The sequence below is a fragment of the Arachis hypogaea genome, chromosome 9 (genome assembly GCF_003086295.3).
Source record: "Arachis hypogaea cultivar Tifrunner chromosome 9, arahy.Tifrunner.gnm2.J5K5, whole genome shotgun sequence".
Lineage (NCBI taxonomy): Eukaryota > Viridiplantae > Streptophyta > Magnoliopsida > Fabales > Fabaceae > Arachis > Arachis hypogaea.
The window spans coordinates 13658282-13672735 of NC_092044.1; the positions used below are offsets into that span (position 1 = coordinate 13658282).

At 36.7% G+C, this 14454-nt stretch overlaps 2 protein-coding genes across 5 annotated transcripts; one reads left to right on the forward strand and one right to left on the reverse strand.

Annotated features, from left to right (window-relative positions):
* Window positions 1–125: 125 nt before the first annotated feature.
* On the reverse strand, window positions 126–2531 carry LOC140175064 (uncharacterized). The gene has a single exon (XM_072201971.1). The coding sequence runs from the start codon at window positions 2529–2531 to the stop codon at window positions 126–128; it is 2406 nt and encodes an 801-aa protein (XP_072058072.1).
* A 1230-nt stretch (window positions 2532–3761) lies between these two features.
* LOC112710460 (large ribosomal subunit protein eL20z) lies at window positions 3762–6000 on the forward strand. 4 transcript variants are annotated; one of them, XM_025762687.3, is made up of 5 exons: window positions 3762–4147; window positions 4503–4548; window positions 4812–5038; window positions 5135–5252; window positions 5434–6000. In XM_025762687.3, exons 3-5 carry the CDS (start codon window positions 4920–4922, stop codon window positions 5485–5487), a joined length of 291 nt encoding a protein of 96 aa, XP_025618472.1. In that variant the 5' UTR covers window positions 3762–4147; window positions 4503–4548; window positions 4812–4919; the 3' UTR covers window positions 5488–6000. The 4 variants fall into 4 exon arrangements, with proteins under 4 accessions (XP_025618472.1, XP_025618473.1, XP_025618475.1 ...); XM_025762688.3 differs by having other exon boundaries at window positions 3762–4110; XM_025762690.3 differs by having other exon boundaries at window positions 3768–4110; window positions 4912–5038.
* The last annotated feature ends 8454 nt before the right edge of the window (window positions 6001–14454 follow it).

Here is a 14454-nt window from a genome sequence, read left to right on the forward strand (position 1 = left end):
CCGCATTGCGTGATCATAAAGCCGAGGAATTTTCCTGCCTCCATTCCGAAGGCGCATTTTGTCGGGTTGAGTCGCATTTGATACTTTCGTAGGGTGCTCATTATGAGCCTGAGGTCGTCGATGAGTTATTCGCCGAATTCGGTTTTCGCGAGCATGTCGTCAATGTAGACTTCTACTTTGGTTCTGGACAGGTTTTGAAATATCTTATTGACGAGTCTCTGATAGGTTGCTCCGGCGTTCTTTAGACCGAAAGGCATGACCGTGTAGCAGTATGTTCCGTCGGGGGTGATAAACGCTGTTTTTTCCTCGTCGGGTCGATGCATCGGTATTTGATTGTAGCCGGAGTATGTGTCCATGAAGCTTAGGTATCGATGGCCGGATGCGGCGTCTACCAATCCGTCGATGTTGGGTAGGGGGAAGGCGTCTTTTGGACAAGCTTTATTAAGGTCCGTATAATCGATGCACATTCGCCATTCCCCGTTGGACTTCTTCACTAGTACGACGTTTGCCAACCACGTCGTGTATGGTAGTTCTCTGATGAAGTTTGCTTCGAGTAGGGCTTTTACTTGGCTCCTGACCTCGGCTGCCCAGTCCTGGGACATTTTTCGTCTTCTTTGTGCTACGGGCTTGGCTTTGGGATCTACGGCTAGTTGGTGGGATATTAGGTCGGGGTCTATCCCGGGCATGTCGGCTGGTGTGAAAGCGAATAGGTCTCTATTTTGTTTCAAAAATTGAGAAAGGTCCTCTTTGAGGTCGTATGGGAGTTTCATGTTGATGAAAGTGTATTCGTCATTGGTTCGTCCTATTTGTAGTTTTTCCATGTCGCCTTCTGGTTCTGGTCTGGGCTGGCCGTCTTGTCGGGCGTCTAAATCGGCTAGGAATATCCCAGCCGCGTCGCGAGACTTCTTTCGTAAGGCTAGACTAGTGTTGTCGCATTCTGCTGTGACCTCGCGGTCTCCGTGGATAGTGGCGATGGAGCCGTCGTCCACTATGAATTTCATAATGAGATATTTGGTAAAAATGATGGCGGAGAAGTCGTTGATCGTTTTCCTTCCGAGGATGACGTTGTAGGCGGTGGAATCTTTGAGGACCACAAATTCGGACATAATTGTTTTCCTTTGGTCGCCTGTTCCTATGGTGAGGGGTAGGGTGATAGAGCCATCTGGTTTGAGGAAGTTGTCCTCAAGTCCTGTATCGCCATTGCGGTGTGTTTGGAGGTTTTCGTTGCGGAGTCCAAGCTTGTCGAAAGCTCCTCGGAAGAGGATGTTGGAGTCTGCGCCGGTGTCCACCAGTATTCGTCGAACTAGTCCAGTTCCGATTCTTGCCGAGATGATGAAGGGTGCGTCTTCGGCCGAGGTGCCCTTTTGGCAGTCTTCGGGTAGAAAGTTTATCGCTTGGTTGGGAGTGGTAGGTGGGGCTTGGTTTCTTATGGCCAAAACTTTGAGGTCCTTTTGTAGCTTCGATTTTGATTTACCTGATATGTCCTTACCTGTGATAACGTTTACTATTATGGTTGGGTCGTCTTCTAGGCTTTCCTTGGGAAGTTGTATTTGTGTTCTCAGGTTGCGTCCTTCTCTTTTAGCTGATTTGTCCCTTTCTGCACGTCTTGGTTCTCTGATGATTTTGGCGAACTCTGGGAGCTTGCCGTCTCTTATGACTTGTTCAAGTGCGTCTTTGAGGTCGAAAACATCTTGTGTCCTGTGCCCGTAACCTCGGTGGTAGTCGCAGTAGAGGGTTTTGTTGCCGCCTGTCCTTTCTTTGAGTTGCCGGGCTTTTGGGATGATGCCTCGATCTGCTATCTGGTGGTATATCTCGGTAATTGGAGCTGTTAGGGGCGTGTAATTAGAGAATTTGCCGATTCTTGGTGGGCGGCTCGTGTTTGTCGGTTTGGGGTGGTCCTTTTGATTTTCTCTGGGTGGTGGGTTATGTCGTTGTTCCGGGTTGCCGTGTAGGGTGTGATTGTGTTGCCGCTTGTTGGCAGCGACGACTTGGCTGACCTCTTCATCATTTATGTAGTCTTTGGCGACGTTTCGGATTTCGTGCATGGTCCATACGGGTTTGGTGGTGAGGTGTTTGCGGAAGTCTTCGTTCATGAGCCCGTTAGTTAAGCAAAGGCTTGCGACTGAATCTGTGAGCCCGTCGATCGTTAGACATTCGTCGTTGAAGCGGTCAAGGTATTTCCTTGTGGATTCGTCTTGTTTTTGTGTGACTCCTAGCAGGCTAATGGGGTGTTTTGCTTTAGTAATTCTGGTTGTGAACTGGGCCATGAACTTTCGTGTGATGTCGTGGAAGCCAACTATGGATCCGTTCGGGAGGGCGTTGAACCATTTGATTGCCGGCCCGGCTAAGGTCACCGGGAAGGCTCTGCATCGGACTGCGTCGGCTGCTCCTTCTAAGTTCATCCTGGCCTCGAAGGCTGTTAGGTGTTCTTGTGGATCTTTGGTTCCGTCGTACTTCATGTCGGTGGGTTTATCGAAACCCTTGGGGAGTTTTGCTTTCAAGATTCTTTCCGTGAAAGGTGTGGCTCCCATTATTGTGTGGTCATTTCTCGTGCGTTTGGCTTCTCGGTGTCACCGATCTTCGTCCGAGTCGCGCTGACGACTCAGATATCGGGAAATGCTGCGGTTGTGCCTTTTACTGTATCGCCGTTCTGGCAATTTTTCTCGCCTGTGGTCGCGCGATGTGCTGCGATCGTCTCTCCTATCGCGTCGCCGGGTTGGCGATCTGCCGTGGCGGGATTTTGATCTGGAGGTTGCGTGGCTTCCGTGTTCGTTATTGTGTCTTTCCTTGGCGGCCAATTTGCCTTCGAGTTCCTGGACTCAGAGGCAGAGATCTTGAATGATTTGTGTCGCTTTGTCTCCTGTTTTCTCAGGGTATCGCGGTTCTGCGATGATGTGATCGTTCTCCTTGTTCTGTGTGTGGTGGATGGTACTTGCTATCCTTCCAAGTTCGTGACCTCCTGGTGTTCTGGGGTCGGATTCTTTATTTGAGAATCATCCTGGCTTGAGGAGGTTTCTACAAGGGCGTCCCCCATTCCGGTTTAGCCGGCGCAAGTTCCCACAGACGGCACCAATGTACAAGAAGTCTCTGGTACGGGTTGAGAGATGGATCGAGAACTTGCGGATTGAGGCGGATGCCGGGTCACTTGACTGGAGCAGGGGGGAGGTACCTGCAAAGACACTCCGACGCTCAAGTCAGAATGGATCTAAGAGGTAGAAGATGTGTGGAATGAATGAATACCTGGAGAGACCTGGGTCCTCTATTTATAGGTGATGGTAAATATTTTATCTTATTTTATTTGGCTAAGATAAGTGAGACGTTTGAATTCGAAAGTCAGTTAGGAGTTCTGGAGGGTCGGTTTCGGGCCTTCTAGAAGAGGGAGGCGGATCGAACCCAAGAGGCTGGGTTCGGGTTTGACCTTGGGTTCGGGATCCGTGGGCCGGATCCGTAACAGTTATATTTTAGTTTTAATTATAATTATAATTAGAGAATTTTATATTATATGTTTTGATTATTAAATTTATAATTGATCATTAATAATAATATAAGAGAAACAGAATAAATAAAGGAATGAGAAAAAAAAGAAAGATCAATAATTAAAAAAATGATTTTAATTATATCGAAAAAATGACATATAATTTATTTTAATTATAAAATTAATAATATATAATAAATAATAAATAATAGATTTGTTATCTTCTAATGACCATCGAGTATTTTTCGTATTCTAATATAAACAATAAAAAGGTACCTATCAAAATAAGTCCACTATTGTTGATTGTTTTCCTTGCTTTTCGTCAAAGAAAGATAACTTAAACTCCCTTAACTGCTTAAGGCCCAAACGGGTAGAAAAGTGGCAGAAAAAATCGCAAAACCAAACACAGCCTTGGAAGAAGAAGAAGAACCCTCCTCTCCCAAACTAGAAAACCCTAGCACGCCATTTCTCTCATTTTGCCGTTGCTTCTTCCCCTTCTCGCCGTTCATCATCCCGTCGCCGGCGAAGCTGTGTTGTCAGCACGCCGTCCCGCTCGCGAGAGAAGAAGCTCGTGAACCAGCTGGTCCTCCTCGCGAGCTGTTCGCTGCCGCGTGGGAGGTTCATCACCAGAGACGGTCAGAGACAATTTTTTTCACAGCCTTTTCTTTTGAGGTTCAGATTTTGGCCCTGTAGTTCTAGTTCTTTAGAGCTCTAATTTTGTTATTGCTTCCCTTGTTTATGTTTGTGTTGTTAGAAATCTCTTTTGATTTTTATTTTATGATGCTCAACTTTGGGTTGAGTTTTAGGGTTTCTTCCTGTGGTGATGTTGTTATTAGTTCAACAACTTTATGTTCATCGATTTATTTTTGTCTGCCATGTGTTTGCTGTAATGCTTGAAATAAATGTTGCATAATACGCGCTGTTTTTTGCATCCAATGTCATCAATTATTTATTTATTTCGTTTTTTTTTTGTGTTTTTTGGGGGCATCTATATATGGATCAATTTGCTAACAATGTTCATTTGCAGGTTCCTCTGGGTTTTAGTGATATGTGCTGCCAATGCTCCTCCATAGGTACTATTTTTTTTTTCTATTTTTTAGAGTGGTTGTCAATGCTTAGTTAAAAAGTTTATCACTAAGAAGCTGTTCATTTTAGAAACAATAGGAACACCTCTTTTGGTTATTGGAAATTTATCATAGCTTGATGGAAATGCAATTGAAATGATATGTACCAGTGCTCGTCTAATTTTCTATAAGACTTGTCATTAGAATTTTTTTTTATTTGCTAGTGGAATGACTTGGTTCTATATTCTGTTTCTGCTGCATTTTATTCCCAGGTCCCCTTTCAGATTATGATATCTTCCATGTTTGCCTCTGTGCAATTATTAATGCTACAAGTTGAAAAATAGTCTGCTGAAGCTGATTCTATATACATAGGGCTCTAGATGGATACATCTGAGCAAGGGAACGGGGATTATGCTCCAATCAGGGATTCAGAAGATCCACAATTGGGAAAATTTGACAAGCCACTTCCATGTTTTGGCTGTGGAATTGGATGGTTCTCGTGAGTTATTATGCACAGATTCATTCTTTCCCATTTTCTTTAGGCTGCATAATCTAATGTTTGCATATTTTCCTGATCTCCTACTTTTGTTGCCAGTCTTCTGTTAGGATTTGCATGCCCATTGCTGTGGTATTATGCTACAATTCTCTATTTTGGAAATTACTATCATAAAGACCCAAGAGAGCGTGCTGGACTTGCTGCTTCTGCAATTGCTGTAAGTGTTATACTTGAGAGGGAATTTACAGTTTTAGCAGTTTGTTTCTCAATCTATCCTCTCAAATTTCTAGTGTATATTTCATTTTTTTTGTTAGCTGCTTCTGCTGCTGCTTTATATATATATATTCTCATGGGAGCCACTAATCTGATGTTATGACCAACTCTCATTGTTTTTGCAGGCTCTAGTTTTTACAATTGCTGTGCTGATAGCAGTACTGGTTATCTTCCTGTAATTATGGTTTCAGCTAACCTCTATTTATTCAATCAATGAAGAAAAAAAAAAAAAAAATCTGTATAGAGCATCAGTCTCCACACAAGGCAAGAGTAAATGCAAGGTGAATCAAGGGTGAACCACACATGCACATATATGGTTGCTTCCGTGACCTTGTTAAATTTATGCAAACCAAATGCGTTTGTGATTTTTCGGTTTTGGAAGGGGAGTGAAAGGCGAACAGTAACCATGAATAATTTTTAGTTTTCAAATCTTATCTCCACTCCCTTTTCTTCAAAAACCTTAACTCGCAAACTCATCCGAATATATTTCGACTAAGATATCTTTAGATGGTTCACCCACATTTTAGTAAGTTAATGTATATGTATGTCCTTGAATTGGGAATCAGAGGCTATAAAGTGTCTCAACGTGTAAAGTTAATATTGATGAATTATGTGCATGTAATCCCTAAATGGATTTAGCTAATATGTGCTGTTAGGGCACATGATAAAGTTATTAAAAAAGTTTTTATAAAGGTGAATTTAGGAAGATTCTTTCTACACTTTATGATTTTGTTGTCACGAGTAGTGTGTGACAACTGACAAGTGTGTAGAGAGAAGAATTGAGGACAATGTCTGATAATGTTCAGGTAAGTTTTTGTGTTTTGTCCCCCTGAAGCACGCGAAGGGGTTATTTTTTTTTTTTGGTTAAGGTAAGGGGCCAGAAGCCCAAACAACAAAAGGAACTACACTAAATTAATCATTCTGGGCCAAGAGGTGCCAGTAATATCACTAAGTACCCAAAGATCGCTCCCTGGAGGAGGGGAATTTCATACCATGAGGCTTTGTTCTTGTGCCGCTCCAAGATTGGCGAGAAAATCTGCACAACCGTTTGCTTCGCGATAAACGTGCTCAATCCTAACTTGCCAACCCCTGTCAAGGAGCTCGCTGATCCTGTAGTAGAGGACCGACCCAGAATTCCTCTTCAAGGAAGGGTTTTTGACACTGTTTACTACTGCACTTGAGTCACAATCAAGCCAAATTCTTCTGAACCCCATCGTCCAGGCTATTTCCAGGCCGGTGTATACCCCCCAAAGCTCAGCAAGGTGTGCGGAACAGACACCCAGATTTCTGGAAAAACCCATGATCCATCTTCCTTCACTATTTCTTAGAATACCACCGCATCCCGCCCTCGCGAAGGGGTTATTAAGTATGGCAAATGTGATTATGATGATGGGCCTAGTTTGAATGGATTTTTTTGTTTTTGTAAAATACTATCCATTTTGAGTTATGTTACATTCACAAAATGGTTATATCTTTGTTTTGCATTAAAATGCGCACTAAGTATTCATATACTATAGATCCATTTTGGTTAAATTCATATATGAAACAAAAATAAAATAAAGGGGAAAATTCTGCGTACAAGCGATTAGGGCTTGTAAGTATTACAAGCCAATTAAACTTTAATCTCCAAAATTCGTTGCAAGTGCTACGTTCCTTACACGTGCTACATCCCGTCTTCTTCTCCTTCTTTTTTGATCGTTCTTTTCTCCTCCTTTCTCACTGGTTCGTTCTTTATCGTTGACGTTAGTTTCTCCACATACTGTTACAGCACGTTTTCATTGCACCTTTTTCTTCTTCTTGCTGCACGTTCTTCTTCCTCTTCCTCTTCTTCTTCTTTTCTTTTGTTTTTTGCCTTCTCTTTCTCCTTCATTTACGTGCTTTTCTTTTTGTTTTCTTTTTTCGTTATTCTCGATTTCTATTGTTTTTTGATATCAAGCTCTGAAATCGTTTTTGAAGAAGAAGAAGTAGCAGAAGATGAGGAGGAGAAAGAGAAAGTTTTGAATTATGCATGATTTTGGGTGTATTTCTTAAATCCTTTGGGTGTATTTTCTGTAATCTTTTGGGTGTATTTCTGTAATCTCTTGGGTGTATTTTATGTAATTGTTTGGGTGTATTTCTGTAATGCTTGTCATTTTTTCTAAAATGAAAAATATACCCATAGATATCAGTAAGATACACCCATAGATATGAGTCAGATACACCCATAGATATCAGTCAGATATCACTCAAATACATCCAAATGATTACAGAAATGCACCCAAAGGATTACAGAAAATACGCCCAAACGGTTACAAGAATTCACCCAAACGATTATAGGAATACACCCAAAGGGTTACAGAAAATACACCCAAAGGATTTAAAAAAATACACCCAAAATTCGTTGAAGTACATCTTATGCATAATTCAGAACTCTTTCTCTTTCTCCTCCTCATCTTCTGCTGCTTCTTCTTCTTCAAAAACGATTTTACCATGAAAAATTGAAAAAAAAGAGAAAACAGAGAGAAAAGACGTAAATGAAGAAGAAGAAGAAGAGGAAAACGAGGAAGAAGAACATGCAGAAACGAAAGAAGAAGAAGAAGAATTTCAGAAACCATGAAAATCGAAAAAAAACAAAGAAGAGGAAGAGGAAGAGGAAGAGGAAGAGGAAGAAGAAGAAGACGAAGACGAAGAAGAAGAAGAAGAAGAAGAAGAGAAGAAGAAGAAGAAGACGAAGAGGAACCGTTTGAGTGGCGCGCGTGTAGTTACGTTCCATTCAAAATGAGTTAATGCGCGTGTTAATGAAGTTTGGGCTGATAACTTGTAAAACTTGTACGGCCTTTTTACTTGTATGTGTAGCAGGCCCCATTAAAATAAAAACATCTTCATTTAATTTTATAGAAAAAAAAGGCAAAAAATCATCAATGGTTAATTAAGGACTACTGTATAAAATGGTTATATCTTTGTTTTGCATTAAAATGTGCACTAAGTATTCATATACTTTAGATCCATTTTGGTTAAATTCATATATGAAACAAAAACAAAATAAAAACGACTTCATTTAATTTTATAGAAAAAAAAGACAAAAAATCATCAATGGTTAATTAAGGACTACTGTATAGTCTTTTTTGCCCTTTTTGCTCTACTGAATTTGGAAGTGTATTTTTGTGAGTTAAACATGCAAAAAGACTATATATACTCACCAAAATAATTCTTCTAAACTTACATAGGATGCACTTTCTCTTTTTCCATGAATTAATTTCTTTTATTTACACATGAAAAATTAAACTTAACTTTTAAATATTTATTAATAACTACTTATTTTAATATGTATATATAATTATATATCCCATATATAAATATATTTAATTATTTATATATAAATAAATTAAATTATGTATATACATTAACATATATAAACAAATTAATATATTTTTCAAAGTATATATTACTATTTAAAATTTTTATTATTAAGTAATTATTATTCTAATCGTATTTCTACTAAATTTCAATAATTATTTCAAAAAGTTTATTTAAATTAATACTTTAAATACTAAACGCATATCGCCTAAACCGTAAATACTTATTTATAAATATTCAACGTTAAATCTTACACCGTATATTCTAATTCTAATCCTTAAATCTTAAATCCTAAATTGTAAACCATAAACTTTAAACCCTTAAATTCTTAACCCTTAATTCTGAATTCTAATTGTAAACCAAACATGCATAAAATCTAAAACTTAAACCATTTTAAATCATGGACTATATTCGGCTATTTCTAAATTTATTCTTATCTCTTGAACCATAAATTCTAATTCATAAATCTTAAACGCCAATCTTTAACCCAAAAACTCAACATTTATGTGTTAGTTTTTGTTTTAAAATTTTAGTTAGAGATTTTTAGAATGAACATTATCTCATTTTAAAGGCAAGAACCAAATAATTTATTAATATTGTTATTGAACTCTAAATCACCTAACAAAGCAAATTACATTGCAACTATTTTTGTATTAATTAATTTAAAAATTTAAACTTTTTTAGACAAAAAGTATACGTTTATCGTGAGGAGGGAAAATTGATTAGGTGGCAACTCATTATTCTTGTTTTGCTTTTTAATCAGCAGTGATATTTCCTACAACATAACCGATAAACTTACTTACATTAGTCCTTAATTAACAATTGATGAATTTTTTGTTTTTTTTTTTCTATAAAATTAAATGGAGACGTTTTCATTTTGTTTATATTTTGTATATGAATTTAACCAAAATAGATATAAAGTATATCAATACTTAGTACACATTTTAATGCAAAACAAAAATATAACAAATTTGTGAATATGACATGACTCAAAATAGATAGTATTTTACAGAAACAAAAAAAATCATTCAAACTAAAGCCCATTGTCATGATCATATTTGCTATACTTAATCAATAACCCCTTCACGTGTTTCAGGGGACAAAGCACACCGAAGCTTATCTGAATAGACACATTCGATGGTCCTAAAAGGTTTGGACCATTAAATAATTCCATAACAAAATATATTTTGTTTATTTTTTAATAACGGTTAAATCGTCCTTATTTAATTTTAATTATAAATTAATCTTTCATATATTATTTAATTATAAAATCTATTTTTTATTTTATAAATTATTATTTTATCATTCATCTATCGTATTTATTAATAACCAAGAACAAAAATAATAATGAATTAGATCTTTCATTAATCGTAATAAATATTTTGACAATTCTAATCAATTAGAATTTTATCCTTAATCTGTTACATCTGTAAACGCTCGTGAAATCGTGTTTCTTGTAAATTCAATCGATTAAACATACAATACAATCGATTGAATTTCTAGATTTTCCAAAATTCAAAATGATTAGAATTGCTATACAATCGATTGAATTTTACAAGGCATGTGAGTTTTTTCTAATTCAATCGATTGTTCTTATTACCCAATTGATTGAAATCATCAAAACAATATGAGTTTTCACAATTCAATCGATTGGAATAAAAAAATGTATATAACCATATATATGTATATATAAAATATTTGTATTATATATGTTATTAAAATAAAAATTTGTTAATAAAAATATCATTAAAAAGAAAACGTAATTAGTATATTTATTCAAAATTTATGTATTCATCTCATTTTATACCAATAATAAATAAAATGAGTGTAAATTGAATTTGTTTGTTTCGATTTACATAGTTATAACACAACCAATCGATTGACTTGTGAAAATTTGTTGAGTTGAGAATACAACTAATTTAAATGATGATAACAAACATTGATTTATTGGATTAAACACTCAATTAGTTTTGATTGCTTTAGTTAGTGTTGCAAGCCAAAAAAACATAAAGAAACAGCAGCTCAAAGCAATGGAACTAAGAAACAAAGGTTGTTGGTGGGCTCTTTAACTCTCAAACAAAGTCCAAAGAAATAAAACAAAGAAATCAATTAGGCTGAACGGAAAGTCAAGCCAATCAAAGCCCAAGTCAATTCATCCAAGTTGAAGCCAATCAAAGCCAATGTTCACAAGGCTTTCTTTGGTCAGATTCATGAAGAAAGAGAGAGAAAGCTTCTTCCTGGTTCATTCACTAGAGAAGAAAGAAAGAGAAAGGTAAATCATAAAAGCAAATGTCTAATCGCCCTAATCAAAGCAAGCTAAGCTAAGTCAGAGTATAAAGACGATTTATTTCCATTTACATGCAAGTTAATTTCTTCACTTCTTCATATCTCTGCAACGCCAATTTGGGATAAATGGAGAAAGTAGTTTCTGATTTTCACTGCTGTGAATCAATGGCTTAAAAAGTTATTTGGAGGCAAAACACACTTTCAATGGTTTGAATTTGGGATTATCACTGAGTAAACTCACATCTGCTGACATGTTGTCTTTGGTGAAACAAATATTTCAAATTGAAATCCCTAATTTAGGATTTGATTGAAGAAAGAGAAGGGATGAAACATGCAAGCTCTAGGTCCAAGAAGTTGACTTGAAAAAAACTCCAACTGTGACTCAACACAAGGTACAAAAAGAAAAAAAAATGTTTCTAGTTGGGACTCAAAGAGAGAGAACCTGAATTGAGAGTTGTGTGTGAAACCTCCCTATTTAGTTGGAAGTCTTGGAAGCATTGCACCTACACTAAAGGGAGCACTCTGCCAAGATGAAAAACGAAGTTATGAGTTCAGATGCTGGGTTCAATGCATAGAGTTAAAGCTGTGAATCATCAATCTCCTTCATATTTTACTGTTTTGTATTTCAGTTTCAATGTATATCTTTCTCTTTTTTTTATAGGTAAAAGGCTGAAAGAGAGACATTGAGAAAAAGTCTAAGAGTAAAATAGGTTGAGTGAAACACTTGAGAGAAAAGCCAAGAGTGATTTCATATTTCATTTGGTTGTATTTTCTGTCTTGTATCAAGTACCTGTGTAGTGTCCCTTGCTAAGTTGGGTAAGCATTTAGTGTAAAGAGTTTAGGTATTAGCATAACCAAGTCAAGTTTAGGAAGAAACTTGTGTGTCCAGATAGGATTGTGTGAATCCTAGGAAATTGGTGTATGTAATACTTTGACTATAGTAAAAATTTTACCACAGTTGTGGTGGAGACTGGATGTAGGTTGCATTGCACAAGGTAACTGAATCAGGATACATGACTGTGTCATCTTCTTCCTCTCATTTGCTGTTCTGTTTTCTGAAATTTATGAAATAAAACTAAATTGTCTCTTAAATTTTTTGCTGCACAATTCAATCAGAAATCAAGATTGAAGTGTGTTATTAAAGGGTTATTCTATCAAAGTAAAAAAGGCCATATATTCAACTCTCCTTCTCTAAGCCTTTTGTAACCTTCAATTGGTATCAAGAGCTAAGGTGTCAAAAATCAAGCTTCACATCTTGGAGAAAAGGTCCAATGGCGAACAATTTGGACACAACCACATTTACCTACACTCTAACAGAAGGTCAGTCAAACAGCAAGGCTCCGTTCTTCAACGAGAAGAACTATGCGTACTGGAAAGAAAGAATGAGGATCTTCATTCAATCAATTGACTACAACATATGGAAGATAGTGACGAATGGTCCTAAAATCCTTACAAAGACAAGTGCTAATGGAGTAGTGACTCCAAAGGAAGAATCTGAATGGAATGATGACGATAAAAAGAAGGTGGAGCTGAATGCAAAAGTAATAAACTTGTTGCATTATGCTATCAGCTTTGAGGAGTAGCAAAAGGTGTCTAGATGCAAGACGACCAAAAAACCTGGGAGAAACTCTAGGTTACACACGAAGGTACCAAACAGGTCAAAGAAACAAGGATTGGAATGCTGCAAAAAGAATACGAGATATTTACCATGAAGGATGAAGAAAGCATTGATGAAATATTTGAGAGATTCTCAATCATTATCAACAGCATTGATGCTATGAGCTTGACACACACTGAACAAACCTTAGTGAGAAAAGTCCTTAGAAGCCTCACAAAAGAGTGGGAAATAAAAGCCATTGTCATAGCTGAGAGTAACAACTTAAGTCCTATAACATATGATGAGTTGAGAGGAAAACTTCTTGGTTATGAAACCACACACACAAGCCAAGACTCAAAGAAAAAGGGAATAGCCCTAAAATCAAAAGTAGAACCAAATGAGAGAGAGTCTAGTGACAATTTTTCAGATGATGAAATTGTGTGTTTTGCTAGGAGACTAAGGAGACTAATGAGGAACAAAGAGAGGTACAAGGGCTCCAGCTCAAAAAAATATAAGAAAGACTTGAGCAAAGTGATATGCCACAATTGCAAGGAGGCTAGACACTTTAAGTACAACTGCCCAAAATTCTAGAAGAAAGAAAAAAGGAAGAAAAAAAAGGAAGAGAATACTCATAGCATCTTAAGAGGATACTGAGAACGATTCAGATGTGGAAGAGGGCTCCGAACACGAAGTCCGAGTCTGCTTCATGGCTGGTGAAGATCAACTGGAAGAAGTAAATTACTATAACCTATCCATGGATGATTTACACGTCATTATAGATGATCTTACCCATCTTTCTGAAAAGTTGTTAAAAAAATATAATAAATGTAAATCTGAAAATGAGATATTGAAGGTAGTAAATGATTTCTTAAAAGAAAAAGTAAAAGAAACAGAATGTGCAATGGATCTTATTGACAAAAATAGGTTTTTGAAATCTGAAATTGGAAGACTTAAAGGAATGCACATTGTGGATCCTTCACAAGAACTTGTTGCTGAAAATGAAAGGCTAAATGAAATGATTAAAAGATTGAATAGTGATTTAGCAAGATTTGCTCACAGTTCTAGTAACTTGGACAAATTACTTGCCAATCAAAGATCATTGTTTGAAAAATCTAGTTTAGGCTGTGACAAAAGAGAGTGCAGTTTTTGAAAATTCTTCTACAAAATTCATGGCATCTTCTTCAAAAACAAAATCTACCATAAAAAAATCTGGTCTTGGATATATTCTCACCTTTGAAGAGGAATTTGAAAAATCTTATTTTGATGAAACTGCATCATCTTTAAGAACCAAACCTGCATCAAACAAGTCAGGTTTGGGATATGTTTCAAACAATGAAATTGCTTTAAAAAAATCACAGTTTCACAAAAGAACCTCGCATTCAAAAAGACCATATACTTTCAAAAATTCTGGTCTGAGTGCATTTGCAAAAAGAGATGCTAATAATAAAAAAAAACTTTATCAAAAGAAATGCATTTTTTTCAAAAACCAAAAACATCACTCTTTTGATCATTTCCAGCATCAAAACTTAAATTAATTTCAGCAACATGCACCAGAAAATTATTGTTTTATTTGTAAGAAAATTGGTCACTCCTACTTATAATGCTTTATTAAAAAAAAAAGAGTAGGGAACCAAACTTACAATGCTGTTTGTGATTTTAATGTACTTGGCCAACCAAGGTGGATTACCTTCAAAGGATCCAAATTAAGTTGGATACCTAAGGTCACTTGAGATTGTATGCAGATTTGCCTAGCATCCAAGAAGAAGAAAGACATGTGGTACTTGGATAGCAGATGTTCCAAGCACATGACGGGAAGGTCAACATTCTTCATCAAACTCAACAAGTATGATGGAGGGTTTGTGACCTTTGGAGATGATGGTAAGGGCAAAATTATAGCAGTTAGAAAAGTAGGTAAAAATTATTCTAC

Coding starts and splice junctions, on each gene's coding strand:
- LOC112710460 (XM_025762687.3), top strand. CDS start 4,920: ATGGATACATCTGAGCAAGGGAACGGGGATTATGCTCCAATCAGGGAT. Junction 5,039..5,134: donor TGTGGAATTGGATGGTTCTC/GTGAGTTATTAT, acceptor TTTTGTTGCCAG/TCTTCTGTTAGGATTTGCAT. Junction 5,253..5,433: donor TTGCTGCTTCTGCAATTGCT/GTAAGTGTTATA, acceptor TTGTTTTTGCAG/GCTCTAGTTTTTACAATTGC.
- LOC140175064 (XM_072201971.1), bottom strand. CDS start 2,531: ATGGGAGCCACACCTTTCACGGAAAGAATCTTGAAAGCAAAACTCCCC.